At 44.5% G+C, this 27,643-nt stretch overlaps 1 protein-coding gene across 3 annotated transcripts; it reads left to right on the plus strand.

Moving 5' to 3' along the window:
* Nucleotides 1-319: 319 nt before the first annotated feature.
* PLAAT5 (phospholipase A and acyltransferase 5) lies at nucleotides 320-27,643 on the plus strand. 3 transcript variants are annotated; one of them, XM_058526610.1, is made up of 6 exons: nucleotides 320-465; nucleotides 1,098-1,190; nucleotides 2,538-2,646; nucleotides 21,137-21,245; nucleotides 23,228-23,490; nucleotides 27,487-27,643. In XM_058526610.1, the coding sequence occupies exons 1-6, from the start codon at nucleotides 320-322 to the stop codon at nucleotides 27,577-27,579; spliced, it is 813 nt and encodes a 270-aa protein (XP_058382593.1). In that variant the 3' UTR covers nucleotides 27,580-27,643. The 3 variants fall into 3 exon arrangements, 2 of the variants coding, with proteins under 2 accessions (XP_058382593.1, XP_058382592.1); XM_058526609.1 differs by having other exon boundaries at nucleotides 320-461; nucleotides 1,064-1,190; XR_009216243.1 differs by lacking the exons at nucleotides 320-465; nucleotides 1,098-1,190; nucleotides 2,538-2,646; nucleotides 21,137-21,245; nucleotides 23,228-23,490 and adding an exon at nucleotides 25,746-25,893 and having other exon boundaries at nucleotides 27,487-27,551.

A 27,643-nucleotide genomic window follows, 5' to 3' on the forward strand; every position in this document is an offset into this window, starting at 1 on the left:
TTCCTCTCAAAGTCCCTCAGATTCCTGGGCCTCAAGCGCCCCGACTTGCCCCCTCTGGGTTTGGGGACGTGCTCGCCGAGCCCGCGCGGGTGGCCCTTCCCGCGCGCACCCGTCGCCCCGCGCGCCTCTGGCCGCGCGCCCCGCCGTTTGCTGCGCGCTCCGTTGCCGCCTCCTCGGCCCTCCGCCCTCTCTTTCCGCGGTTCCTCACTGCGCTGCCCCCGGTGCCCTGGAGCCCGCAGTCTGCTAACTCCGGCCGCGCTGACTGGGCACTGGCCGGGCGCGTCGCCCCTCGCGGGACCGGCGGGGCCTCAGCGGCGAGATGGGCCTGAGCCCCGCCGCCGCGGGGGAGTGCGGGCTCCGCGTCTCTAAGTTCCCCCGGTCCCGCTCCAAACCCGCTTCGAGAACTGCAGGTGTGGGACCAAAAGACAATCAACCTGCTTCTGGCCATTCAGCTGTGCCCCAGGAATGGGGACCCTCCCCACCGAGCTGCTTGGAAGTCCTCCGACGTCGTTCTCCACGTCCCAGCGGGCCATAGGACCCCCAGAAAAATCACCATAGTTGCCTTCAAGGCTCCTTCTCCTAGATACTTGTTGATTGTGCGATATGCCTGTTAACCGTAATGAGTGCATATTTCGGATTGATCGTTTATTATTAATTTAATCAAAGCGAACCAGGCACTCAGTGACTCTCGGGTATCTATCCTACTGTATTTCAGGTGGAAGCGAGACAGAGGTGGCAGCTACCCGGCAGGTAGAGTTAAGAACGCTCTAGCTCCGTAGAAGCTTCTGCCCTCAGGCTTAGACCCAAGGTTTCTGTCTGCCATCTGGGTTAGAGGCAACTCTGACTTCATCCTGTCCCCGAGAATTCCAAAGTTTCTCTTTTCCAGAGGAACTGAGCCCTCTCCAGCATAGTCCCACAATTCCCTTCATTCATCCAAAAATGTGTTGAGGGCTAACCAGGAACCACGCAGGGTTCTAGACTAGAGCTCTGAGCCCACCTTTGCTTAGCTGTCAAGGTGATGGCTCCAACTCTTGTTTCACAGGTTTCACCCCCGTAGAAGGCAATTGTGGTTTAAATAGAATTTTTTTTCTTGAATTAGAAGAATCCGTGGGATCTCAAGCCTTGGTCCAGCTCTTGCCCAAGCAGCCGCAGCAGGGCGTGTTGGAACAGAGCAGAAGCGTCCAGCAGGGGTAAGATTCTTTGTACGGAAGGACTGGGTCTTTGGCTGGTAAAAGCCTTTTGAAGAACTGACTTTGATGGTATTTCTGTAAAACAAACCCTGAGGTGGTTTCTGTGCGAACCACTGACCAGTGAGCAGAAGGCTGGTGTGCTCCTGGTAATAACAGATTGGGACCAGGCCTGGGACTCACTGGCAGGAGGCTGCCTTGAAGCAATTTCTAGCCATGGGGCTTCTCCAGACCCCTGAGAATTGAATTGCTTTAGAGGGACGCTTACAATATTGCCACTTGGCCTCACTAACTAATGCATGATGCAACCTGTTTGCAAATTTCCCCAATTCACTTTCATTAAAAATGTGATGTTTGCCTCTTTGTAAAATTCTGGGGGGCTGCAAGTTTTGAGAAGAGCTATAGTGAAAACCAGGAGTACCCCCTCTCCCACTATACTTTTGGAGAAACTTAAAAAGTGGAGAAAGGTAAAGAAAATGTCATTTGGGGTTAGTAATGTAAAAGGTGTGTACAGATGCTTTCTCATTTACCCCTCTTAACAACTCTGTGAGACAAATATAGTCTCTATTTTATAGACAATCAAACTGAGGTTCAGACAGATTAATTTACTAGCTCAAGGTTGGGCAGCCAGTATCAGAACCAGGATTCAAACGTAGGTCTTTTTGGCTTCAATATATTTCACTTTACTATACTACCCCAAAAGCATATTCTTATCTTTAGTTTCAGCCCTCTCCTGTAACATTTTGTTTCAAGGGACAAAGTAGACTGATTTATTTCACATTACTTACAGTTACAGTTTTGTGACTCAACAAGATTTCTCAGAAATATGGAGCTAATTATTAGAAGAAGCAGCTCAAGTGTTCAGGGGGCTTGCCTCTGGCCTACTGGAGTGGGAAGCTTGCATTTCATTATAGGCTATTACGTACTGTTACCATTTTTTGTTTTGTTTTGTTTATTGCAGTAACATTGATTTATAACATTGTATAAATTTCAGGTGTACATCATTATACTTCTATTTCTGCATAGTTACCATTTTTTTAAAGCTATGTGCAAGTATCACTTTGATAAACATTTAGAAAAGATTATTAGCAAAAACAAAAGCCCCCCAAACCCCTCCGAAAGCTACTCATTGCTATCATTAGCATTTTAAACAATTGTCTGGAAAGCAGTAAACAGCAACTGTTTTGTATGACAGCTAATGGCATCATAGGGACAAGCTTCAGGGGAATTGCTTCCTAGAATCTCAAAACTGAAAGATATCTTAAAATCACAAGTATGAAGGAATACAGAATTTCAAATAATTGTGAAATAGTGTTATTTGCTAACTATATGACCACAAAATTCACTTAGGGAGAAGCTCATAGTTAAGTTGGAGACAACACCCAACCAGAAGAGGGCAGAGTCGAATTCAACTCCGAAGCCTGGGAGTGCAGGCAAATTGACAAAGCAGGCAGCTGAGGTGGGTATCAGGAGAATTCTTAGCGTGGCGACTTCTTCTCTGTGTACATGCTGTGTGTTACTTTATTGAGACTGTGTGGCAGGTTGAACTGCATGCTGACTTAGGTTGTTGGTTATGCCTTTTTAATTTTTTAAAAACAGCTTTATTGTGCTGTTTATTGAGCTTTATTGAGGTATAGCTGACATACCTGTTAACTAACATACAATGAACTGCACATGTTTACACAATTGGATATGTTTCGACATATGTCTACACCTGTGAAGCCACCCCACAATCAAGACAATGCACATCTCCATCACTCCCCAAACTTTCTTTGCTCCCCTTTGTAAATTCCTCCCTCTTCCCATCCCGCCCCCATCCCCAGATACTGAAATGAAGAGATTGGACTCAGTGTTGTTGAAGGTGTCTTCTAGGAGTGGTTTTAGTGCGGTATGATTCTAGGTGCTCAGGGTCTGCTGGAGAACTTGACGATCCCAGTTACTGCTGGGTTCACTGTGACTTTCTGCCTTGTACTCATTTAAAGGAGGCAAGTCTCTTGATCTCTTTAGTAAAACAATAATCCTGACAGTCAAAGGTTTTTATTTCTCATTACATGATAGAAGAGTAACGTGCCAACTGAGTTGGTCTCAACTGTATTGTTCAGGAATATGGAGGTGTCAATGATTACAACATTATTACCGGCCAATGAATTATCAAGCCCAAACACCGATAACAATTTCAGCTTTTCCTTGAAGGGCATTTTCACAGGACTCTACAGTAATTTCTAGAATGTTTCCAGACAGTTTTGTTAAAATGATATCCTGACTGATTTATATTGACAGAGAACAGAACAAGTTGGTAACACTTACGAATATTCAGGGAGCCTCCATGATGCACAATGTAACAAGGATGATATTCTTGTAAATGTTTTCAATTTAATACTTTATCAAGTCAAATTCTTTAGCAAGCTTCATGATGCAGAAAGTTACTGCTGTCTCTGTAGCTGCCGGGTGGCCATTGCTTTCAACACTTTAGGAGACTCCTTTTTTTTTTTTTTTTTTTGTGAGGAGATCAGCCCTGAGCTAACATCCACCAATCCTCCTCTTTTTTTTTTTTTTTTGCTGAGGAAGACGGCCCTGGGCCAACATCCGTGCCTATCTTCCTCCACTTTATATGGGACGCCGCCACAGCATGGCTTACCAAGCGGTGCGTCGGTGCGCGCCCGGGATCCGAACCAGCGAACCCCGGGCCGCCGCAGCGGAGCACGCGCACTTAACCGCTTGCGCCACCGGGCCGGCCCCTAGGAGACTCCTTTTAAACAGAAATTTATAAAGACTTGCACTTTAAGGGGCCGGCCCGGTGGCGCAAGTGGTTAAGTGTGTGCGCTCTGCTGTGGCGGCCCGGGGTTCGCTGGTTCAGATCCCCGGCGTGCACCGACTCACCGCTTGTTAAGCCATGCTGTGGCGGCGTCCCATATAAAGTAGAGGAAGATGGGCACAGATGTTAGCCCAGGGCCAGTCTTCCTCAGCAAAAAAGAGGAGGATTGGCATTGGATGTTAGTTCTGGGTTGGTCCTCCTCACACACACACACACAAAAGAACAACAACAACAAAAAAGACTTGCATTTTAAGATTAGGCTCTGGAATCACATTTGATGACGTTATAAGCAAAAAGCAGGTCTGTAGGACTTAATGTTACTGGCAAAAATATAGTAAGAGATGAATAAGATTTTACTCATGATACCCGAACCTCTTAATCTCAAATTCATGTGCCTGATGTGCAACAAGCTAGTCACTGAGACACCAGTGCTTGAAGATGGAGAAAGTTTTATTCAAATTGGCCAAAAGGAGAAGGAGGGAGGGTAGGTTCTCTCAAATCCACCTCAATGAAAGAAGAAAGCAGGGGGTCTTTATAGAGCCAAGGGGCTTGGGAGGAGGAGTTTCAGAGAAACAAGGGGAAATCTACGTTTCTTTCACTCCAGATAAGCCCTTGGGCAATCAGACTTCTGGGCGTCAGCAGTAGCTGGGGGCTGGTTATCTGGTGGTCATAATTTCCTTAAAGGCATTCTTTTTCTTCTGCAAAACAAGCTCATAAATCCTTGTGAACTTTGAGTCATCCCCCGGGTTAAACAAGAAAACAACAAATCAACAAGATTAACTTCTTTTAATCTGTGTCTGTGTTGGGAACAAGGTGGAAGGGTAATCATGTTCTTATTGAATATTTACAGTAACTCTCAGGTACCGAATTTCACTTAATACAGCAGAATAAGAAGTATATGGCATTGTTTCTCTACAGATTTTTGTCCAGCAGAGATCTGGGAGGATGTTCTTGTCCTTGCCCTCAAGGTCCTCACAGAAAATTTGGGGAAATAGGAAGAAGATAAGAATTTACATTACAATGTGATAAGCTTGATCATCACCAACTGCCCCTATGAAACTTTGTATAACATTAATACATGGTTTCCTTCGCTTTTCCCTGCTTTAGAGAGTTAGACAAAAACCTGCCATGATGTCTCACTTCGAGCTGTTCTTTTTCATCTTAACCTGATCCAGGTCTGTGCGTGTATCTTTGATGAACTCATTTACTTTTCACCTCTCTAATGTTGCCTGTTCTCCCATGCTGTTTTGAGGTTCTGGATGCATTCCTTCTATCATTTGATTCCTCCTGCTGCTGCTTTCACCAAGCCATGTACGTACCCTTTAAAGTACATAGAATTACTTACTGCTTTGTGTTACAGAGGCGAATTAATGCCAAGATAGTACAGATGAAATAAATGCATCTTGAGGTCCCAGTGCATGAGGAATGCCAGCTCTTTTCCTCAAAAGAGGCCTTAGAGATTGCTGGCCATGGACACAGATCCCCCCTCAGCCTGCCCACATTCTCTCCTTTTTTATTTGTATTCTCTGCATCCGTATATCATTTCCAAATTCACCTCGTATCATCCCCTCCCCCTGCTCACTCTGTACCAGCCATCCCAGCCTCCTTTCTGTACATCTGATGAACCCCAGTCTTTCCTTCCTCAGGCCCTTTGCACTTACCAGATTGCTAAGACTGCTCTTCCTGGTTTTTCAAATCCACCCCTTTTGTGTTGTTATGGACTGAGTGTATGTGTGTTCCTCCCCACCCCCAATTGATATGTTGAAGCCCGAATCCCCAGTATGTCTGTATTTGGAGTAAGTAGTAATTAAGTTTAATTGAGATCATAAGGGTGGAGCCCTGATTCAACAGAATTGGATTATTGCCCTTATAGGAAGAGACACCAGAGAGCTTGCTCTCTCTCTCTCCACACACGAAGAAATAGTCACATGAGCATACAGTGAGATGGCGGCTGCCTACAAGCCAAGAGGAGGCCTCAGAATGAAACCTACTGAGCAGACTCCTTTATCTTGGACCTCCAGCATCCAGAACTGTGAGAAAATAAATTTCTATTAAGGCACCCAGTCTGTAGTATTTTGTATGGCAGGCCCAGCAGACTAATACACATCTTCTCTTGGGAAAGGCCCACTCTGACCTCTCTATCCGAAGATTGACTCCTCTTCAGTGCTCTTGATCTTGGCCTCTCCTACTTTTCCTAGACCCCTTTGTTGCTGATTAATCCTCTTTGTCTGCCATCTCTGACATCTCCCCTCTGCTGGAGCCCCACCCCTAGAATTTACACATGCTGCTGATGCCAAGCAATGGGCTCGCTCTGCTTACTGCAATCTGAGCCAATTAATTACAATGAGTTAGGGATCAAGGAAGGAAGTTTTAATTCGATTAGCTGGCAAAACTGGGAAGATGGCAGACTACTGTCTCAAAAAAAAAAAAAACCATCTTCAAGGATTACATTACCTTGAAGCAGTTACATAGCAAAAATGGGCAGTGATTAGGAGATCCAGGGAGGTTGGTCTCCAGGCATTACAGGCTCCAGGCATCACATTGTTCCATTCTTCTGTCAGCTGTGATGGATACCTTGTAGGTGTGTTTCCTGCCTGTGGTCACCCTCTTCCTGGAGAGAAACTCATAAAAAACAAAGTTTTAATTTATCAAGCTATCAGGGAGTACACACTTAAGTGGAGACCATAAATCAGGAGAGCATGTGAATTTTTTTGGAGTATGTGCAGAGCAGCGAGTAGTCACACAGAGGAGGAGCTGGGGCCATTTAGCATAACAAGATGGACTCACTTATGCTCACTGTTGTCTTTCCTGGCTTGAAAATGCCCTCCTTTAACCCCTTGCTTCTCTGCATTTCCCACTTTATGCCTCTCCTCCCTTTCACAACCAGCATCTTGAAAGAGTTGTCTGCCCTCATTATCTCCAGCTTCTCACTTCTCATTTCCTATCTGACTTACGCCAGAAAGGCCTCCACCTCCACCATGATATGGTCCCTTTCTTCTTCTATAGCTTCATCCCCACTCAGTGTCCTTCAGCCACACTAAACTCTCCCACTCAAGCGTCTTTGTGCTGCCCCCTGCCTGGAATGATCCTCCAGATCTTCACATAATTTTCTTCTTCTTGATTCTAAGTTCTCAGCCTAAGTCTGCCTTCTTCCTAGAGCTCTCTCCTGACCATGTGACCCAGAGTCACTTCACAGTCACCCTCCGCCACACCACTGTTTTAGTTGGGTGATAGCACTTTTTTACGACCTGATGAATTCTTGTTCATTTGTTTGTCTGTTTCCTCTCATTAGAATCTAAAATATATGAGAGGAGGCACGTTTCTTCTTTGTTGACTGATCCCAGTTGTCTATAACAGTACTTGGCAAATAGTACACATGCAGTAAATATTTGTTGAAGAAACGAGTACGTGAACAAACAATTTTTGTCATAATTAATAGAAAACCAGCTTTAACTACTATAAGTCAAAAGACATATTTTTGTTGGAAGGTTACTGGGATAACTGAGGCTCAGGGAGGACTCACTATAGGAACCTGGGCAGCTCTGGGTTCTTTAGAGACTGGGACCAGGATCTGGGCCCTGACATCATCGGGAGACTCTCTCTGTCTGCCCACTTCTCCTGTTGGCCTCTTCCAGGTTGATGGCCTCATTTGCCTCTACATCAAACAGCTTCCTCCACGGGGTTTGGGGAAGGGAGGCCCAGCTTAGCAACCCCAGAGAAAATAGAGAGAGCATCTCTTCCCTTGCTTTATATGTAAAAATCCAAGGGAAAGACTTCAATTGGTCCAGGTTGACAAGGGTGCCATGATTGGCATCCCCATTAGAATCACATGGATGAGGGGAAGGGCGAAATTACCCAAAAGAAAATGAGAGGGCTATTATCAGAAGAATCCAAAGCATCTACCATGGCTACAATGTATACATACTATCTAAAGTAGTCTTTCCCAACCCAGCAGCATACTCTCCATCATATCACCCCATCTATTGCCTTAATAGTGCTTATCATATCATATAGTCATTTTGCTTATTGATTATCTGTCTTCTTCCAACCAGAGGGCAGAATACCTGTCAACCTTATTCACTGCTATATTCCCAATACTTAAAATAGCAGGTGCTTGATAAATATTTGTTTATTGAGTACATAAAGGGAGAATTTCTGGGGGTGAATAAAACCATCATATTCACTCCAAAGGATTAGAAATAGATTCATGGTGACAGATTCATAACAGAATAATTAGGAGTGATTCATTCCGTTAGGGCATATAATGACCTTTTGACATTGAAATTGTAAAGAACAATATCCCTGCTGTCTCAGAAGTTCTACTAAAGATGTGTTGAACAGCTAGCAAGTGGCAGAGTTGGGACTTGAACCAGGTCTCCTAACAACAAACCCTGTCTTCTTTCTATGACTCTGTAGCTGTCTAGTATTCTAACTTGTATTCTCTCTCTTGTGTCATGTCAACATTTGAGGCTCTGGGTTTTATTTCTGAGATATCATCTGGGTTAGGATCAGAGCCAAAAGTGAAATTCCTAATTCCTGTGTCTTGATGATTTTTCTTCTGCTCCTAGATTGCCATATCTGCTCTACGCCTCATCAGGGATTGACCCAATAGTCACTGTGTCCTAGAAACAGTTTAGGGGCTTCACATTTTTACTCCCAGGAGTTCAAAGGAGTGCTCTTTGTGATTTTGCTCCTGCCTCCCTGCCACATGTCACGGGCAGGAACAAACCCTCCACCTGCTTCCCTGCACCATACCTATCAGATTAGTAAGACTTTCTGGAATTCTTATTATCCAGGGGCCTTGTGAAAGACCAGTTTTTCTAAGTGGGTGCCTGTTTTTGGGAGAAGGGCCAGAGCTGGGCTGCCTGACTGTGCAAAGGAAATAAACAGCAGACAATGGAAGGTTTTGAAGTAACATCTTATTACAAAGAGAAAAAGGGCAGAGAAACTTTAATCTGGAATTGGAGATTGGAGCATCAGTTGGGACTGGAGTTTGCCCTGGAGGATACAGACCGGTTCCTTGAGGTTCATGGAATGCTGGGGAGAGGGTAAAGGAAAAAGGAAGAATGGGATCTTGGAAAAGCCTCCATTATGGCTGCAACCTTGGCTGCCATTAGAGTTACCTGGGAGCCCTTAAAACTGGCTCCCAGGCCATACTCCAGATCAGTCTTAATTTTTTAAAGCTCCCCAGGTCATTTGCATGTGCAGCCAAGGTTGGGACCCAAGGCTCAATATAATCAATTTACAGTCAGAGGAAATTTAGCAAGACAGTGGGTGACTCAAGGTGACTATTAAGTCTGTTGTGAATCCAATTCAGTTTTTCAAAGCACTACTCCATCATCCAGTGGCAACATTTCAGGTGAAGAGTACTAAAGAACAAAAGACAACTCTTTAAAATTCTAAAATTGCCTCCTGTTCCTCGCTCCCTCAATCCCAGAGCTTTCTGCTTCCTGTACCACAAGCTTGTTCAACACCCTCAATGACCAGCACATGGACTTCTTTCGATTTTTTTCTGGCTTGGACTAGCATCACAATGAAACGTCCTGTCCTCCCACTGGCAGTTATTCCAGTAAATAACAGCAAGGATATTGATTGACGGATGGTTGTTGTCATTGGTGGGAATGACCCAGCTGGGTGGAGTGAGATGTGATTGACTCTTTGGTTGGTGGGGAGTGGATCCATAGGGGGACTGCATGCACATATGTGATTATCTACCTGGCTCGGCAGACTCTGAGAGGCCTGCCTTCCGTGAGATACTCTGTCTGGAGGCTAAGTGTCATTGGTCGGGACTTGCAGGTGTTGGAGTTTGTGCTCAATAGAGTGAGGAGTCAGAGGTTGGTTCAAGTGTAACGTGAAGTCTCATCTGGGTGTCCCTCGGGACTGACTCAGCAAAACCTGCCCTGTGACATCACCATCACCACCACCCTCTCCGCCCTGATCAATGTCAGAAATAGCCTGAAATACAGTTTGATTGATTTGAGTTCCTGCAGCTGCAGGAACTCATTGTTATTGTTCCTCCTTTGTCCCTAGTCCTTTCTTTTTTTCCTGCCTAGTGTCAGGACTTAGATATTAATGATCTCTAGGCTACTGTGTCAGTGAGTGTGGGCTTTCCTGTGTCATATGTAGCGAAGAGCACAAACAGCCTCACTTGGTGCATTTATCTCTGTAAAGACATTAGATTTAATAAGTTCTCTTCCCCTCTCACTTACATATGTTCAGAAGAGAAAAACAACTAGAAAATCTGTGAATCAAAGATCTCTATATTCCTAAATTTAAATGAAAGGTAATTTAACTGTTTACCTGTGTCAGTACATGTAAATATTGAACTAGACTTAGGTTTTAAAAATGAGTTTCAAAATATTTGAAATTCAAACTTCCTTAGGGACATTTTAAAACATGGCTGTCGTCCCTTTTTTGCCATTTATCAAGACAGAGGCATTTGCTTAAAATGCTGTATTCTTCTTAGTGCTTGAATCACAAAGAGGATCCTATTAATTTGCTAATTGTTTCTTTTTAATCTACTTCATAGGATGAGAATGATCCCCTCCTCTCTCTATTCTTCCCTCCCTTTGCTTGCTCTCTTATCTGCACCCCCTACTACTCCTGGTCCCGCATAACCATCTACCATCATCACATCACTTCTGATCTGTGCCATCGTTTACAAGCTGTCTTCTCAACCCTTAGCTCCCACCCTCCTTGATATACTACCACCCTCTATATTTTAGGGAGGGACATCCACATCTCTTTCCCTGGGCCTATGGTAAAAGAAAATGAAGTCCAGTTTTAAGTCTCCTACGATATAACTCCTCTTTTTGGATGAGAAGCCCGGTGTGGCACGCCCTCTAGTGGGTACTTGATTGCCATTGTATTTTCTCTTTAAGGCAGAAGAAGACAGAGTTGGTGTGGTCTTGGGGGTGGAAACCTGGTTCTGGTTGTAGCTCTGCCACTGACTTGCTGTGAGACCTTGGGCAAAGCACTTTGTCTCTCTTGGCCTCAGTTCCTTCCACGTAATATTGTAGTGTAGGTGGTCTGCTTCACGGTCATAAAAACTCATTCTCTCGAGTGGGCAGGACTTCTGGATGGCTAAATGAGGATCTCAGAAAATCTCCCCAAAAAGCAAAGATAAAGCTGGACAAAATTGTCAAAGACAACAGTTTAAAGACTCTGGAATGGACCAAAGGCATACAATAAATTGAAGAATGTTAATTCAATAAAGCCTACAAAATCTTGAAATCTCAGAATGGTGGAAGTCTGTAGTGTTTCACCACCACTAGCACCTCCCAGCTCTCATGTGGGGAAGTTGTACCCGGGTGGGTAGGGCCTGCCAGGAGGACTGGCAGTGGCAGCAGAGGGCAGCTGACTTTCTTTGGAGCAGAATATGGAAAATTCCATGCCCAGGGATGTTGTGGAAAACAATAGTAACCTCAGCGACGAGAATCATGGAAGGCCAAAATTACAATTAGCCTGAGGTTGCAATATTGGTTGAGACAAGCAATAGACTAACAGACCAGCTAGAAATTTAACATGCAAATCCAGGTAATGAGACAGCTAAAGAGGATCTTAAAGGGCTGCCACATGAACCCAGTGGTCTAGAAGGGGTGCACAAGGCTGCACACACATTCAGCAGAGACTGGAGGGGCCTGCATGAGTCTCTAGTTCCTGGAAGAACTTGAGGCCTTGTGAATGCAGCAAGTAAATGCTAGAACAGACTTGTAAACTTTAGAACCTTGAATGATTTCTCCAAACCACACAGAGCTCTGTAGGCAAAGGGTGAACCCTACTGGTTCAAGGTATGGCTCAACTTCTTACCAATCACTGGCTGACCATTAAGCTATGCTGACGCAGGAAGCCAGGCTTAAAAATAAGAGCAAGGAAAACAAAAAAACCCCCAAAACCAAAAACGACCTAAGCAGATACATCAGTGGTTGCATGCTGTGAGGGAAACAGATGTCACAGAATTAGTCCAAGCAAGTCACTAAAAAACCAAACAAATGGCAACAGCCACCAGCCCTGGGGGAGTCAGAATCCAAACTGTGGAAAGCCAGACACGAGGAGAAAATCTTGAAAGCAGCAAGAGAAAAAAGACTCATCATGTACAAGGGAACCATGATAAAGTTAATAGCTGACTTTTCATCAGAAACAATGGAGGCCATAAAGCAGTGGGATGACATGTGAAAAGTGCTGAAGGAAGAAAAACTGTCAACCAAAAATCCTATATCCAATAAACTACCTTTCAAAAATGAAGGTGAAATAGAGCATCATGGCGGAGTGAGCTTTCCCGTGAATTCTTCCCCCACAAGATACAACAAAAGCAACAGCCACAGACCAACAACGGAATCCCAGACAGTGAAAAGCTAGAGCGGAGGGATCCACACTGCCGCACATCTGAGAGCGGAACGTGCTGGGCCCCCGGAGGAAGTGGGGAGAGGTAAGGAGAACTCCGCTCCCTCCCCATCAGATCAGCGATCCGGTCCGCGCGGCTCCCAGAGAGGGGGGAGGGGCGGCCCTCGGCGGGAAACTGTAGCTCTTCGGGCTCTCTCAGCCAGTGGGAAACTCCGGCACAGAGGGCTCAGAGGAGCCACAGGGCTAACATCAACATCTGAGCACCCCAGAGAGCGGATAAAGAGGGGCAAACGAGAAGCCTCCCACGTCAGGGACCCAGAGGGCAAAAGAGAGAGCTCCCCCCTCCCCGCAACCCGGAGTCTGCAGCTCGACCAGATCTAGCGATCCGAGGCAGACCTGAACAAACTGGACTGGACCCGTGGATCGCAGTGGGGGAAAAAACAAAACAAAACAAAACAAAACTGTGGATCGCAGCAGAAAAACTGGGGCAGAGCGCAGGGGGCTTAGACTACACAGCCCTTTACCACCAGACAGTGGCGGCAGGTGGAAATTGCAACCAGAGACTTCCAGGATGAGGAAAATCAAAACCAACACAGGAACCACAATGCAAAAAATATGAAATCACCAGACCAGAAACAAAATGACAAGCACCCAGAAATCAACCCCGAAGACACAGAAATCCATAAACTAAATGACAGAGATTTCAAAATAGCTATCATAAAAACACTCAACGAAATACGAGACAACACAGACAAACAATTCAATGAGATTAGGAGTTTCTTCACAAAAGAGATTGAAATCATAAAGAAAAACCTATCAGTGCTGATGGAGATGAAGAACACAATGGAGGAGATAAAGGAGAATCTGGAATCTTTAAAGAACAGAGCTGACAATATGGAGGAAAGAATTAGTACTTTAGAGGATAGGAATACAGATATACTCCAGATGGAAGAAGAGAGAGAACTAAGACTAAAAAGAAATGAAGAAAGACTCCGAGAAATATCGGACTCTATTAGAAAATGTAACATAAGAATTATAGGTATTCCTGAGGGAGAGGAGAGGGAAAGAGGAACAGAGAGCCTATTCAAGGAAATAATAGCTGAAAATTTCCCAAATCTGGGGAAGGAGCAGGAAATACCAGTAAGCGAAGCCAACAGGACGCCTATATATATTAACAGACAAAGGCCTTCACCACGACACCTAGTGGTAAGGCTAGCCAGGGTCAACGACAAAGAAACAATATTAAGGGCAGCTAGACAAAAACAAAAAATAACGTACAAAGGAACTCCCATCAGGCTCTCAGCGGATTTCTCAACAGAAACTTTTCAGGCTAGAAGAGACTGGAATGATATATTCAAAATACTAAAAGACAAAAACTTTCAGCCAAGAATACTCTATCCAGCAAAAATATCCTTCAAATATGATGGAGAAATAGTAACTCTCCCAGATAAACAAAAGCTAAGGGAGTTCATGGCCATGAGACCCCCACTACAAGAAATACTCAAGAAGGCCCTCAGGCCTGAAAACAAGAAGAGAAAGGGAACACAAAGCTTGGAGTAAGGAGAAAAGTAGGTAGACAAAATCAGAGAAATAGTAGATCTTTACCGGAATAGGTTAGCAACCACTTAAATACTAAACTCAAAGATCAAAGGAAGAAATTCACCAAAAATAAATTTAACCTCATCACTGTAAACACACAGCCACAACACAAGATAGAATAAGGTATAACAAGAGCAACTTAGAAGGGGAAGAGGAAAGTGACTGAATTGACTTAGTATAAGGAAATAGGAGGCTATCAGATAATGGACTATCTCATACAGAAGATTTTTCGCCCAAACCTCAAGGTAACCACTAAACAAATAATCAAATTAAAACCACATATGATAAACAAAGAGAAAACTAGAAGAATCATAAGACAGAACAACCAAACTGAATTGGCAGTCCAAAACAAATGGGACAAGAAACAAAGGAAATGCAAAAGAACCAGAAAATAAGTGACAAAACAGCAACATTCAACCCTCATATTTCAATAATTACCCTAAATGTAAATGGATTGAACTCTCCAATCAAAAGATACAGAGTGGCAGGATGGATTAAAAAGCAAGACCCAACAATATGCTGCCTTCAGGAAACACATCTTAGCACTAAAGACAAGCACAGGCTCAGAGTGAAAGGATGGAAGACAATGCACCCCTATGTTCATTGCAGCGTTATTCACCATAGCCAAGAAGTGGAAGCAACCTAAGTGTCCCTCGACTGACGACTGGATTAAGAAAATGTGGTATATATATACAATGGAATACTACTCAGCCATAAAAAAAGACAAAATCGTCCCATTTGCAACAACATGGATGGGCCTGGAGCGTATTATGTTAAGTGAAATAAGCCAGAAAGAGAAAGACAAACACTGTATGATCTCACTCATACGTGGAATATAAACCAACACATGGACAGAGAAAACTGGACTGTGGTTACCCGGGAAGCGGGGGTGGGGGGTGGGCACAAGGGGTGAAGGGAGTCATATATGGGGTGATGGACAAACAAAAATGTACAACCCAAAATTTCACAATGTTAGAAACCATTAAAACATCAATAAAAAAAAAAATGAAGGTGAAATAAAGGCAGTCTTGCATAAATGAAAACTGACAGCATATGTTGCTAGAAGGCTTGCCTTAAAAGAAATAGCAAAGAAACTTCTTCAGGCTGAAAGGAAGTCACACCAGATAATAACTGTAATCCGCATGAAGAAATACAAAGCACAGAAAAGGTAATTACATAGATTATTGTGATAAAAGAGCATAAAACTATATTTTTGTCTTTTATTCTAACTGATTTAAAAGACAATTGAATGAAGCAATAATTATAAAATTCTATTGTTGGTCTTCTAACATGCAAGGGTATAATAAATATGACAATAAGAGTGCAAGGGAGGGTGGTGAAACAGCTATATTGGATCAAAGATATGACACCAGACAGTAACTTGAATCAACAGGAAGAAATGTGAATCAGTTAAACACTCCAAGAAAGGCTGAGATCTTCTGACTTGATAATACAAGATCCAGTTATGTGCCACCCACAAGAGGCACACCTGAGATTCAAAGTCATAAATCGGTTGTAATTAAAGGATGTAAAAAGATGCAGGACCGGCCCCGTGGCTTAGCGGTTAACTGCGTGTGCTCCGCTACTGGTGGCCTGGGTTTGGATCCCGGGTGTGGACCTAGGCGCCGCTTCTCCGGCCATGCTGAGGCCGCATCTCACATACAGCAGCTAGAAGGATGTGCAACTATGACCTACAACTATCTACTGAGGCTTTGGGGGGGGAAAAAAAGGAGGAGGATTGGCAATAGATGTTAGCTCAGAGCAGGTCTTCCTCAGCAAAAAGAGGAGGATTAGCATGGATGTTAGCTCAGGGCTGATCTTCCTCATAAAACAACAATAACAAAAAAAAAAAACAACAAAAAAAACACCAGGAAAAAAAAAAAGGTATGTAAAAATATGCAAACAGTAGCCATAGCTGGAATGGTTGTACTAATATCACACAGAATAGACTTTAAGAAGAGAAATATTGTTAGAAACAAAGAGAAACATTTTATAATGATAAAAATGTTAATTCATCAGTAAGATATAACAATTATAAACATATATGAACTTAACAACACAACCCTACAATTCATGAAGCAAAAACTGTTAGAATTGAAGGGAGAAGTAGGCAATTCAGAAATAATAGTTTGGGGAGTTAAATACTCCCCTCTCAATACTGGATAGAACAACTAGACAGAAAATCGGTGAACAGATAGAAGATTTGAACAACTGTATTAACCAACTTGACCTAACTGACATTTGCAGAATACTCCACTCAACAGTAGCAGAATACATATTCTTCTTCAGCATACATGAATATTCCCCAGGATAGACCATATTTTAGTCCAAAAAGCAAGTGTCAGCAAATTTAAAGGGATTGAAATCATACACAATATTTCCTTTGTTCACGTGAAGTTAAATTAGAAATTAATAACAGAATGAAATTTGGGTAATCTACAAGTATTTGGAAATTAAGCAGCATACTTCTAAATAACCCATGGGTGAAAGAGGAAATGGAGAAATTAGAAGATACTATGAGTTGAATGAAAATGAAAACATAACATGTCAAATTTTATGAGGTGCAGTTAAAGCAGTGGTTAGAGGAAAATGTATAGCTGTAAATGACTATATTAAAAAAGAAGGAAGATTTCAAATTAATAATCTGTGCTCCTACTTTAAGAAACTAGAAAAAGGAAATCAAACTAGACCCAAAGCAAGCAGAAGGAAGGAAATGATAAATACTGGAACACAAATCAATGAACTAGAAAACAGAAATCAATAGAGAAAATCATGAAGCCAAATGTTGGTTCTTTGAAAAGATCAACAAAATCGACAAACCCTTAGCTACATTGACCAAGAAAAAAAAGAGAGAGAATTCAAATTACCAAAATCAGGAATGAAAGAGGGGGCTCACTACTAATCTTATAGAAATTAAAGGATAATAAAGAAATCCTATGAAGAACTTTATGCTAACAAATTAGAAAACCTAGATGAAATGAACAAATTTCTAGAAAGACACAAATTATAAAACTGGATCAAGAATAACTAGAAAATCTGAATAGACCTACAACAAGTAAATTGAATTAGTAAATAAAAACCTTTACATGAGGAAAAGCTCAGGCCCAGATGGCTTCACCTGAGAATTCTACTGTATATTTAGAAATCTTTTTTTTTTTTTTTTTTTTGTGAGGAGATCAGCCCTGAGCTAACATCCGCCAATCCTCCTCTTTTTTTTTTTGCTGAGGAAGACGGCCCTGGGCTAACATCTGTGCCTATCTTCCTCCACTTTATATGGGACGCCGCCACAGCATGGCTTACCAAGCAGTGCGTCGGTGCGCGCCCGGGATCCGAACCAGCGAACCCCGGGCCGCCGCAGCGGAGCGCGCGCACTTAACCGCTTGCGCCACCGGGCCGGCCCCTCTACTGTATATTTAAAGAAGAAAAATTACCAATCCTTCATAAACTGTTCCTGAAAATAGAGGAGGGAATGCTTCCTAACTTATTCTCTGAGGCAATATAACCCTGATACTAAAATCAGACAAAGGAAAAAACTACAGACTCTTGTGAATAACATGTAAAAATCTTCAAGGAAATACTAACAAACTGAATTCAGCAACATACAAAAAGGATTATACACCATGACCAAGTGAGATTTACCCCAGGAATGCAAGTTTGGTGTCACATCCCCAAATCAATTAATGTAATATACCATATTAACAGAGTAAGGGACAAAAATAATATGATCATCTCCACATACCCAGAAAAGCATTTGACAAAATCTAACAGCCATACATGATAAAAATTCTCTTAAAAAATTAGCAATGAGAGGGAACATCTTCAACCTGAAAAAGTACACCCGCGAAAAACCTACAACTATCATATTTGATGGTGAAAGACTAAATTAGGAGTAAGGCAAAGATGTCCATTCTCATCACATCTACTCAATGTATGTAGAAAATCCGCAGGAATCCACAAACACACGCTTTAAAACTATTTAATTATTTATAAACTATTATTTAAAAAGTTAAAACATTATATATAAATTAACAATTATTTATAAAACTATTAAAACTAGGGGCTGGTTCGGTGGTGTAGTGGTTAAGTTCACGTGCTCCATTTCAGTGGCCCGGAGTTTGTGGGTTTGGATCCCACATACCTCTGATCAAGCCATGCTGTGGCGTGTCCCACATACAAAATAGAGGAAGATTAGCACAGATGTCAGCTCAGGGACAATTTTCCTCAAGCAAAAAGAAGATTGGCCACAGATGTTAGCTCAGGGGCAATCTTCCTCACCAAAAACCAAAACCAAAACCAAATTATTAAAACTATTATTATTTAAAACTATTTAAAAACTATTAGCATTAGTAAATATGTTCAGCAAGGTTGCAGGATACAAGATTAATGTACAAAAATCAATTGTATTTCTATATCTTAGAAATGAACCACCTGAAAATGAAATTAAGAAATCAATTCCATTCATAACAGCATAAAAATACTTAGGTATAAGTTTAACAAGAAAGCAAGAGTACAAAACATTGCAAGGGAAATTCAAGAAGATTTAAACAAATGAAAAGACGTTGCATGTTTTTTTTTTTTTTTTTTGTGAGGAGATCAGCCCTGTGCTAACATCTGCCAATCCTCCTCTTTTTTTTGCTGAGGAAGACTGGCCCTGGGCTAACATCCGTGCCCATCTTCCTCCACTTTATATGGGACACCGCCACAGCATGGCTTGCCAAGTGGTGCGTCGGTGCGCGCCCGGGATCTGAACCGGCGAACCCCGGGCCGCTGCAGCAGAGTGCGCGCACTTAACTGCTTGTGCCACCGGGCTGGCCCCAGACATTGCATGTTTATGGGTTGGAAAATTCTAATTTTAAGATGGCAAGCTTTACCAAATTGATCTATAAATTAAACAAAATCCCTCTTGAAATGCTAGCAGACATTTTTATTGGGTATAAATTGACAAGGTGGTCTTAAAATTTATAGGGGAAAGTCAAAAGACCCAGAATAGCCAAAATAATATTGAAAAAGAACAAAGCAGTTTAAGCAAAATGTGGGGTATCCATATAATGAAGTACTGACATATGCTACAACATGGATGAATCTCAAAAACATTATGCCAAGTGAAAGAAGCCAGACACAAGAGACCATATATATGATTCCATTTATATGAAATGTCCAGAAAGGCACATCTATAGAGACAGAAAGCAGATTAGTGGTTGCCTGGAGCTAGGGGAAGAGGGTAGGGAAAGAAAGACTGCTAATGGGGACAGGTTGCATGGGGCTGTGGGTGGGAAATGGAAGTGAGGAATCTTTTTGGGATAATGCACATGTTCTAAAATTGGATTGTGGTGATGGTTGCACAAACTCTGTAAATTTACCTAAAGTCATTGAATTAGACACCTAAAACACATGAATTTTATGGGATGTAAATTATTTCTCAGAAAAGCTTTAAAAGACATAGATGAAAAACCTTTACTTCTGTGAATTTTTGCCCTGGCATATGGCTGTCCTTAGCCAGGGAAATAGGGCTGGGAAGAAGGAGGAGAGATACAGCCTTGAGGAAATTAGACTAAGTGGGCAAATTGTTGGGATGAGAAACAATGTTATTGTAAAGTTGTTGGATGGGTGGGGTGGTTCATATCTCTCTGCTGGCTCTGACTTCCTAGCATGCCTTCTCAGAGAGGAATCCATGAGCAGAGCTTCTCCCCTGGACCACTCCTGGACAAACTTAGGAATAGTCTGGGAGGGGTACACATTACTGGAGTAGATGGGATGTGGGGTATAAGAGTTCAGTTTTTTCTTTTTTTAGTTTGGGTTTGCGGTGGCAGAAGCTCTGGGGTTTCTTTTTTTTTTTTATTGTGGTAAGAACACTTAATACGAGATCTATTCTCTTAAGAAATTTTTAAGTGCACAAAACTGTATTGTGTGCACACGCACACACACAATGTCTCTTAGATGAACAATCTCGCTCCCCCAGGGCTCTTTGAAGAGATAGTGTATCAGCAGTCTGGTTCAATCAAGAGATAGAAACCACATGGCAGGTTAAACAGGGGAAGTTTAGTATAAAGAATTATTAAACTACGATGGAAGAGTAACTATAAGACACGAAGAAACTCAGCATTGTCTCCCAGGCCTGAGGGAGATTGCTTACCAAGGGCAGACTTGAAGGGGTTCAGATCATGCTGTAGAGTATAGTCCACCCACTGGGGAGCAGAGAAGTTTGGTTTGGCTAGGATGGAGCTGGTAGCAGTTGCAGGGCAAGGGCAACACGCTTTTTTTTTTTGTGAGAAAGACCAGCCCTGAGCTAACACCCGATGCCAATTCTCCTCTTTTTGCCAAGGAAGATCGGCCCTGGGCTAACATCGTGCCCATCTTCCTCTACTTTATACGGGACGCCGCCACAGCAGGGCTTGATGAGCGGTGTGTTGGTGCGCGCCTGGGATCTGAACCAGCGAACCCTTGGGTCACCACAGCGGAGCGGGCACACTTAACCGCTGTGCCACTGGGCCGGCCCCCAAGTGCACCCCTTTAGAGTGTAGGCGGGGAGCTGGCTATCAGCAACTAGTGGGGTGGGCATGCAGAGGAGGGGGGACCCTCTGGGCCACAGGGGGGCCATTGGAGGACCCACAGAGGGAATCAGGACGCCAGCAGGGGCAGGAGGAATTTGGACACTGATTTCTCTGTTGAGGGGGCCGTAGAAAGGTTATTGCCAGGCCTAGGCTGCAAGGTTGATGGGGACAGAGGGCTCTGGGCTCAGGCAGAGCTCCACCAGATGTCCTCATGCCCACACTGCTGACCATCGTTCCCCCACCCGGAGCCAGAAACTGCAGGAGAGCCCTTTCCTCTTTTAATGTCCCTCCCGAGCCCTCTATTGAGAAAGCTTAACGTGGTGCTCATGGAGGAAGAGGAAAGGCTTAAAGGAGTTCCATCACTTATCACAGAGCATATTCAGAGGGTGCATTCAGAGTGAGAGGCAATATGGTGGTAAGTGGCACAGTTAGCCTGGATGGCTTTAATAATGAAGGGGATAGCAGGGTGGGGAGGCGCCCTTTAGTCTTTTTGTGTGAAGAGAGTTTCTGCAGCCTGGGTTTCCGTAAGGTGATGAAACGCAGTGTCTTTAGGCTGAGCTGTAGCTGATCCCCAAATAGGGTGTCTGGAGTTCCCCGGGCATGTGCAATTTCTTTATTTTATATATTTTTTTCCATTATAGGGTAAACCAAAACCCAGACCTGGAGACCTGATTGAGATTTTTCGAATTGGCTATGAGCACTGGGCCATCTATGTGGAAGATGACTGTGTGGTCCATCTGGCTCCCCCGAGTAAGAGTGGATACTCTACTGAAATATTGATATTGAAGTTAGCAAAGTAAAAAGAAGTACAGTTAATTATTGTGTTCCTCAGCTGCTGCCCTTTAGCATAAAATACTCCAGGGTGTCACTGGACCCTAATTTACTGTGTGATAGAGCTTGGTCTCTGTCCCCAAAAACCACTGAGTGTCCAACCCTTAGAAAGATGCAAGTTAGAGTGTCCACAGGTTCCTTGACTGCCTAGACCATCCTTTCTTTTAAAATGCAGATTTAAGAATGTGAGTCTCCATTTGTATTGAGAGCAGCTCAGTATCCTTCCTCATACTTCTGAGGATTCCCTGGGACGGGTTGGGGATGCTTACATGTTCTGATTGTCATTTGTTTCCTATTGTCCCCAAATTCTGCTTCCGGCTTCCTGATCACCTTTGTTATCTCCACCGTCACCTTATCTCCCTGCTCTTCCAAGCTGCCCCAGGCTACTCTACCCTCAGCATGGACACAGTTCCCCTTTCATTTCTCAAGGCAGCATTAACACATGGCTGCGATGAAAGTGGTGGCTCATTAAATTTTACCAGATATTTGATGTCCACTAAGATTTGTTGATGATAGAAGACTGCAGCGTAGAATGGGAAACAACTTAAAACTGGGCATCCAGCACCACTGGCCACAGTGGTTGCCCCAGGAGATGGGACCTGGAGGGGCTGGGAGAAGGGAGGGAGGGGGCTCCACTGCATATTCTCTGATGCCTTTTGGATTTTCTATCCTGTGCAAGTTCTGCCCATTCAAGATTAAATTACGGAAGGGCATTGGTACCCAGGGCTTGTGGCTACACCTTGTTCACAGCTCTCATCCCAGTGTCTTGTCCTCCTCTGTTGGCCTAGCCTCTCACCTTGCTGGGACCTTCCTTCTCCTATCACCTGTTCCCTGCCCCATCCATTCACACCCTTCCCCACTTCCCGACTCAGAGCCTTCACGAGGAATGGAAAAATTGCTTCACATTACCTCGCTGCCACCTCTCCTTTCCAGACTAAATCCGAGCGTCCCTCTTGTATAACCAAAGAGTTCTGTTAACAGTTATGACCCCACCCTCCCCAGCAGATCTTTCTCTAAAGATGAATTCTGCTGTCTCTGTTCTGGAAAGCTGAATTGCCTGCTGCCAGCTTTTGTAAAACCAGCAGGTTTTTTTCAAATATGTAAGAAAGGAACAGGGAACATTTCTTGCTCAGGCACAACTTGCAGAGGGGGAGGGTACACATATTCGTATATCCTTAGGATTGTAGCAGAAAAAGTCCTGGTTTTAAATTACCACCCACCTGGCCTTGGGCAGGTTGCTGGCCCTCTCTGAGCCTCTGTCTCCTCTAAGGACTGAGTATGATAATATAGCAGCTCTCAAACATTTCTTTTTTCAAAGCTATGGAATCCTGTTTTCAAACCCTTAATGAGAATCCCAATGTTTGAGTAGAGAGAAAGGCAAAGTGGCTCTGGGGGAAGCTGGTGGGTGGGAGTGGGTACCCTGTCTGCTTGGCCTCACCTGTGCCCCTGCAGTGGCTCCAGAGGGAGGCATGTCTTAGAACCGCATGATAGCCCCTTCCCCAGGAGCTGATGCTGACACAGGGTGCTCGTCATACGTTTGTGAAGATTACTGAAGTCTGGTTAGGAAAGCAAGACTCAAGTCCTAGGACTTGGTCAGGTCAGTACAACACGGGATGGAGTCCAGGGCCGTACCGTAAGGAGCCTCTAGAGTGTTATAAGAAAGAGATTGCTGTGGGGGTTGAAGGCGGGGAGTGCAGTGCAGTGCAGGGCAGAAGCCTTCTTGGGAAAGTTGGTTCTTTGCAGTTCATTTACCCCGACTCCCCATCCTCTGCTGTGCCTTCTCTAGATGGTGAAACGGAGGCCCCAAAGGGAAATAGTTTACCCAGCATCTTGGAGTGAGCCAGTCCTCTGCCCCACTACCTCTTGCAGTTTTCCAACTTTTGCTTGTCTTTGGTCGCTAGGTGAGGAATTTGAGGCCGGCAGCATCACTTCTGTCTTCAGCAACCGGGCAGTCGTGAAATACAGTCGCCTGGAGGACGTGTTGCATGGCTGCTCCTGGAAGATCAACAACAAGCTGGATGGGACCTACCTGCCCCTGCCCGTGGACAAGATCATCCAGCGTACAAAACAGATGATCAACAAGATAGTGCAGTACAGCCTGATTGAAGGGAACTGTGAGCACTTTGTCAACAACCTCCGATATGGCGTGCCTAGGAGCCAGCAGGTATGGTGCCATTGGCTCTGACAACGGCTTCCCGCTGAGCTTTCTTGGGCTTGTCATCTCGTTGGTGATCAGAACAGCAATCAGTGTTTTCATATCATTTGTTGTACTAGTGGGGACTTCTGTTTCTGCAGGATTTACCATTCAGGAGGTATTTTCACCTCTGTTATCCCATGAAGGAGTAGAAAAGGCAAAAGGCTTAACAGTAAAACCACTAGGTGGAGTCCTGCCTCCGTAATTTACTAGCGTGGTCTCCTTGGCCAGGTCATTTTATTTCTGAGACCATTTGCTCCTTTTCAAAATGAGGATAGACTGAAATAGATACTTTATTGCTCAAGTTCCCAACTAGCAGCCTTTGGGCCACATCTCGCCACAGACACGTTTTGCTTGGATGAATAGTATTTTTTTTTTTTAAATCTGAGTTACCTGCCAACATTTAAAAGTATAGAAATTTTAGATAATTTTTCCTATTTGTGGTCTTCTCTTTTCCCCTTAAATCAGTCCCTTTAACGTTTCTTGTAGCACTGGCTTCTTGGTGACAAACTCCTTTAATTTTTGCTTATCTGGGAAAATCTCCTTCCAGTTTGAATGATAACCTTGCTGGGTAGAGTATTCTTGGCTGTAAGTTTTTTCCTTTTAGCACTTTAAATATATCATGCCACTCTCTTCTAGCCTGTAAGGTTTCTGCTGAGAAGTCAGCTGATAGCCTTATGGGGTTTCCTTTGTATGTAACTTGACTTTCTCTTGCGGCTTTTAGGATTCTCTCTTTATCTTTAATTCTGGACATTTTGATTATGATGTGTCTTGGTGTGGGCCTCTTTGGGTTTATCTTGTTTGGGGCTCTCTGTGATTCCTGTACCTGGATGTCTGTTTCCTTCCTTAGGTTAGGGAAGTTTTCATCTATTATTTCTTGAAATACATTCTCTGCCCCCTTGTCTCGCTCTTCTCCTTCCGGGACACCTATAACACGGATGTTAGTGCGCTTGATGTTGTCCCAGAGGTCCCTTAGACTGTCCTCACTCTTTTTAATTCTTTTCACTTTTACCTGTTCACCTTGGGTAATTTCTTCTAGTCTTTCGTCCAGCTCACAGATCCGTTCTTCTGTATCCTCTACTCTGCTTTTGAGTCCCTCTAATGAATTTTTCATTTCCAGTACTGTATTCTTCATTTCTGATTGGTTCTTTTTTATATCTTCCATTTCTTTGTTGACCTTCTCACTGAGTTCATCTATTGTTCTCCCCAGATCAGTGAGCATCCTTAACACTCTTAGTTTGAACTCTCTGTCGGGTATGTTGCTCATTTCTGTTTCACTTAGTTCCTTTTCTGGGGTTTTGTACTGTTCCCTTACTTGGAATGTATTCTTTTGCCTCCTCATTTTGCGTCTTTCCCTGTGCTTGTGTCTATGTATTAGGTAGGTCAGCTACATCTCCTGCTCTTGGATAGGTGACCTTATGTAAGTGATGGCTTAGGAGGCTTCCTGTGTGCTTCCCTCAGTTCTCAATGTTCCAGGGTTGACCCCTATGTGGGCTACGTGTGTCCTTCTGTTGTGGCCTGTTTGCTCTCCCTGTAGGCGCCCAGGGAGGCTGAGTTATGCTCCTGGCCAGCTGTTGTAATGCTCAGCTGCTTGTAGTTGTTGTGGGCCCTTCAGTCTCTTTATCAGGTGTGGGGAGCCCCAGCACAGTTGGCTGCAAGTTCTAATACCACATTTGTGTTGCAGTATTTCTTTTAAGTGAGTAGGCCCCCAGCGTGGCAGGTTGTTAGGCTCAGGGCCTTACAATTGCTGTAAGCCTCCAGCCTATTAGGTCTCTTGTCAGCTCTCTGAGGATTGCAGCTGGGTGGGGCTGGCCTCAGGCACAGGAGCACCCAATTGTTTCAGGCTTTGGAAGGTGGGGCAAACCCCCTATGTGGGTCTTTGAGAAGCACAAGTCTTCTGCAGCTGACAAGCCCTGCTGCCCACAGGTCCACACACACCGTCAACACAGTCCTGCCCCGTGTGAGCACCCTGACCTCCCCAAGCGGACCCAGTCTCTCCACGGCGGGAGCCCCACACACTCTGCCACCGCCCCACACTCTCCACCCGCTCCTTTTGCACACCCTGCCCAGCTCAAGTCGGCTCAGTTGCCAGGCTGCAGAGAATCCAGTCACCAATCTATGCATGCCCACAAGTTGCCTGAGGGCTTGTTGTTGGGTGGGGCCAGTCCCTAGGGTGGGCTGCCTGCCCTGGCTGAGCTGGATTAAATCGGTGCTCTAGTGGGTGGGGCAGACCCTGGGCTAGCAGGCCTCAGGGAGAACTCCAATGGCGTCTGTGTCAGCACGCTCACACCAGGCCACAACAATGGCCGCCGCCAATGTCCCAGTCCCTGGAGAGGTCTCACCCCTCACCGAGATGCACTCAGGGCCTATTAGGTGAGTCTCTTGTCACCAAAGCACTGTGCACTTTTCTTTCTGGTGATTTTAGGATGCTTTCTGAAACGGGTGAGTTTGTGCGCGGGCCCTTTAAGAGCCAGTTTTAGTTTCTTTGTGAACCGGGTTTTCTGGGGGTTCTCCCCAATGCTTTAGTAGCAGGCAAAGTCAGATATTATGCCACTCATCTCGATTGTGCCGGGTCCACAAAATGCCCCCAGCGGGGGCGCTCCCCGGCTCAGGGCCCCGCGCCTCCAGGGATGGCTGTGTACCTGTGGGCAGCTGGCGGCTCGTGAAGGCGGCGTTTTTCCTCTCCAGAAGGTAGTCTCTGCCTCTTCTACCTCAGTTAGGATTGTCCGTTGTTGCAGGAGTTCCTCTTATCCAGTTTTCAGTTCTGTCTCAGGGGTAATTTTTCCACGAGTAGTTGTAAATTGGCTGTGTCCACGGGAGGAGGTGAGTTCAGAGTCTGCCTATGCCGCCATCTTGACTCCCCCCACCCCCTAAAAATATAGAAATTTTATATAAAAAGATCTGGATTCCCAGCCTCTCTTGAACAACCGATTGATCAGGCCATTGGGCCCGCATTCCCACTTGTGGATACACTGTGGGGCCAAGTAGTGGCTCCCCTTTTAGATAGGTGTGTGGGGGTAGGTGTGCCACCTACCAGCTTCACCCACATTACCTGCCTGGCCTGTACTGCATTTGGGTTTGTGACCTCCCATGATGTACGGCAGCGATAAATTAAATGTAGTGCAGTACATGTGAAAGACCTTTGAAAGTCTAAGTATCTGTAACAATTTGAACTGCTTTTGTTAATATTTGATAGTTACTCAAACCTCATAAGCAGAGGAAGTATTTATTTTCGTATTTTTAATAGTTGGAAAAAATCAAGGATGAAAGGTGGGACATAATTTTTCCATGTTCTTTTCATGCGTCTTATGTTTTCTTAAGATACTGGCTCAAATCCCAGTACTGATCTCTCTACTATCACTATCTCATCTCTCAGTGAGTGTTGGCAGGCCTCCACCCACTCTCACCCCCTTCACTTTCTGCATCTTTCTCCTTGTACTCTGCATCTTCTCCTAGCCTCATTCCCTTCTTGTGAGGCCTTGCTCCAGTGCTAGGGGCTTGGTGGGCTGTGGTACGAGGGATTACCCAACCCATGAGCATTTGCGGGGACTAATTCACTGTGTGACTTTGTCCAAGTGAGTTCTCCTGCCTGGCTCTCAGATTCCCCATACGTAGAATGAGGGCCTCAGTGGCTGTGCGGCTCTGAAATCCTTTGCTCTGAGTCCACATTGGAGGCAGACTCTGGGCTGAATGGCTCGGAGGGAAGAAAGGGACCAGGAACCCTGGATGCTTCCCAGGGCAAGGGGAATGCATCTGCCTCTGATGTCCGTCTCAGGCCTTCCTGGCTTCTCTAGGTCTCTTGCAGTTCTGGGGTCTCTGGAAATATAGGATAGCACAGGTTGCTTCTTCTTCTAGGAGAAGACTCCAGGCAGGCCAGTTCCTGAAGGGAAGAGGTGAAGTGGGGGGAGGGCAGGGAGCAAGCCTGGCATCGTCACTGAGTGTCCTGTGAACTGATCTGCATTGCAGGTGGAGCATGCCCTAATGGAAGGAGCGAAGGCTGCCGGGGCAGTGATTTCGGCGGTAGTGGACAGCATGAGGCCCAAACCAGTGACTGCCTGACACTGCCAAAGACTCTAAGCAGAGGAAGAGCTGCTGACAGCAGCAAAGAGAACCTACCTCTCTC

The sequence above is a fragment of the Diceros bicornis genome, chromosome 31 (assembly GCF_020826845.1).
Source record: "Diceros bicornis minor isolate mBicDic1 chromosome 31, mDicBic1.mat.cur, whole genome shotgun sequence".
NCBI lineage: Eukaryota > Metazoa > Chordata > Mammalia > Perissodactyla > Rhinocerotidae > Diceros > Diceros bicornis.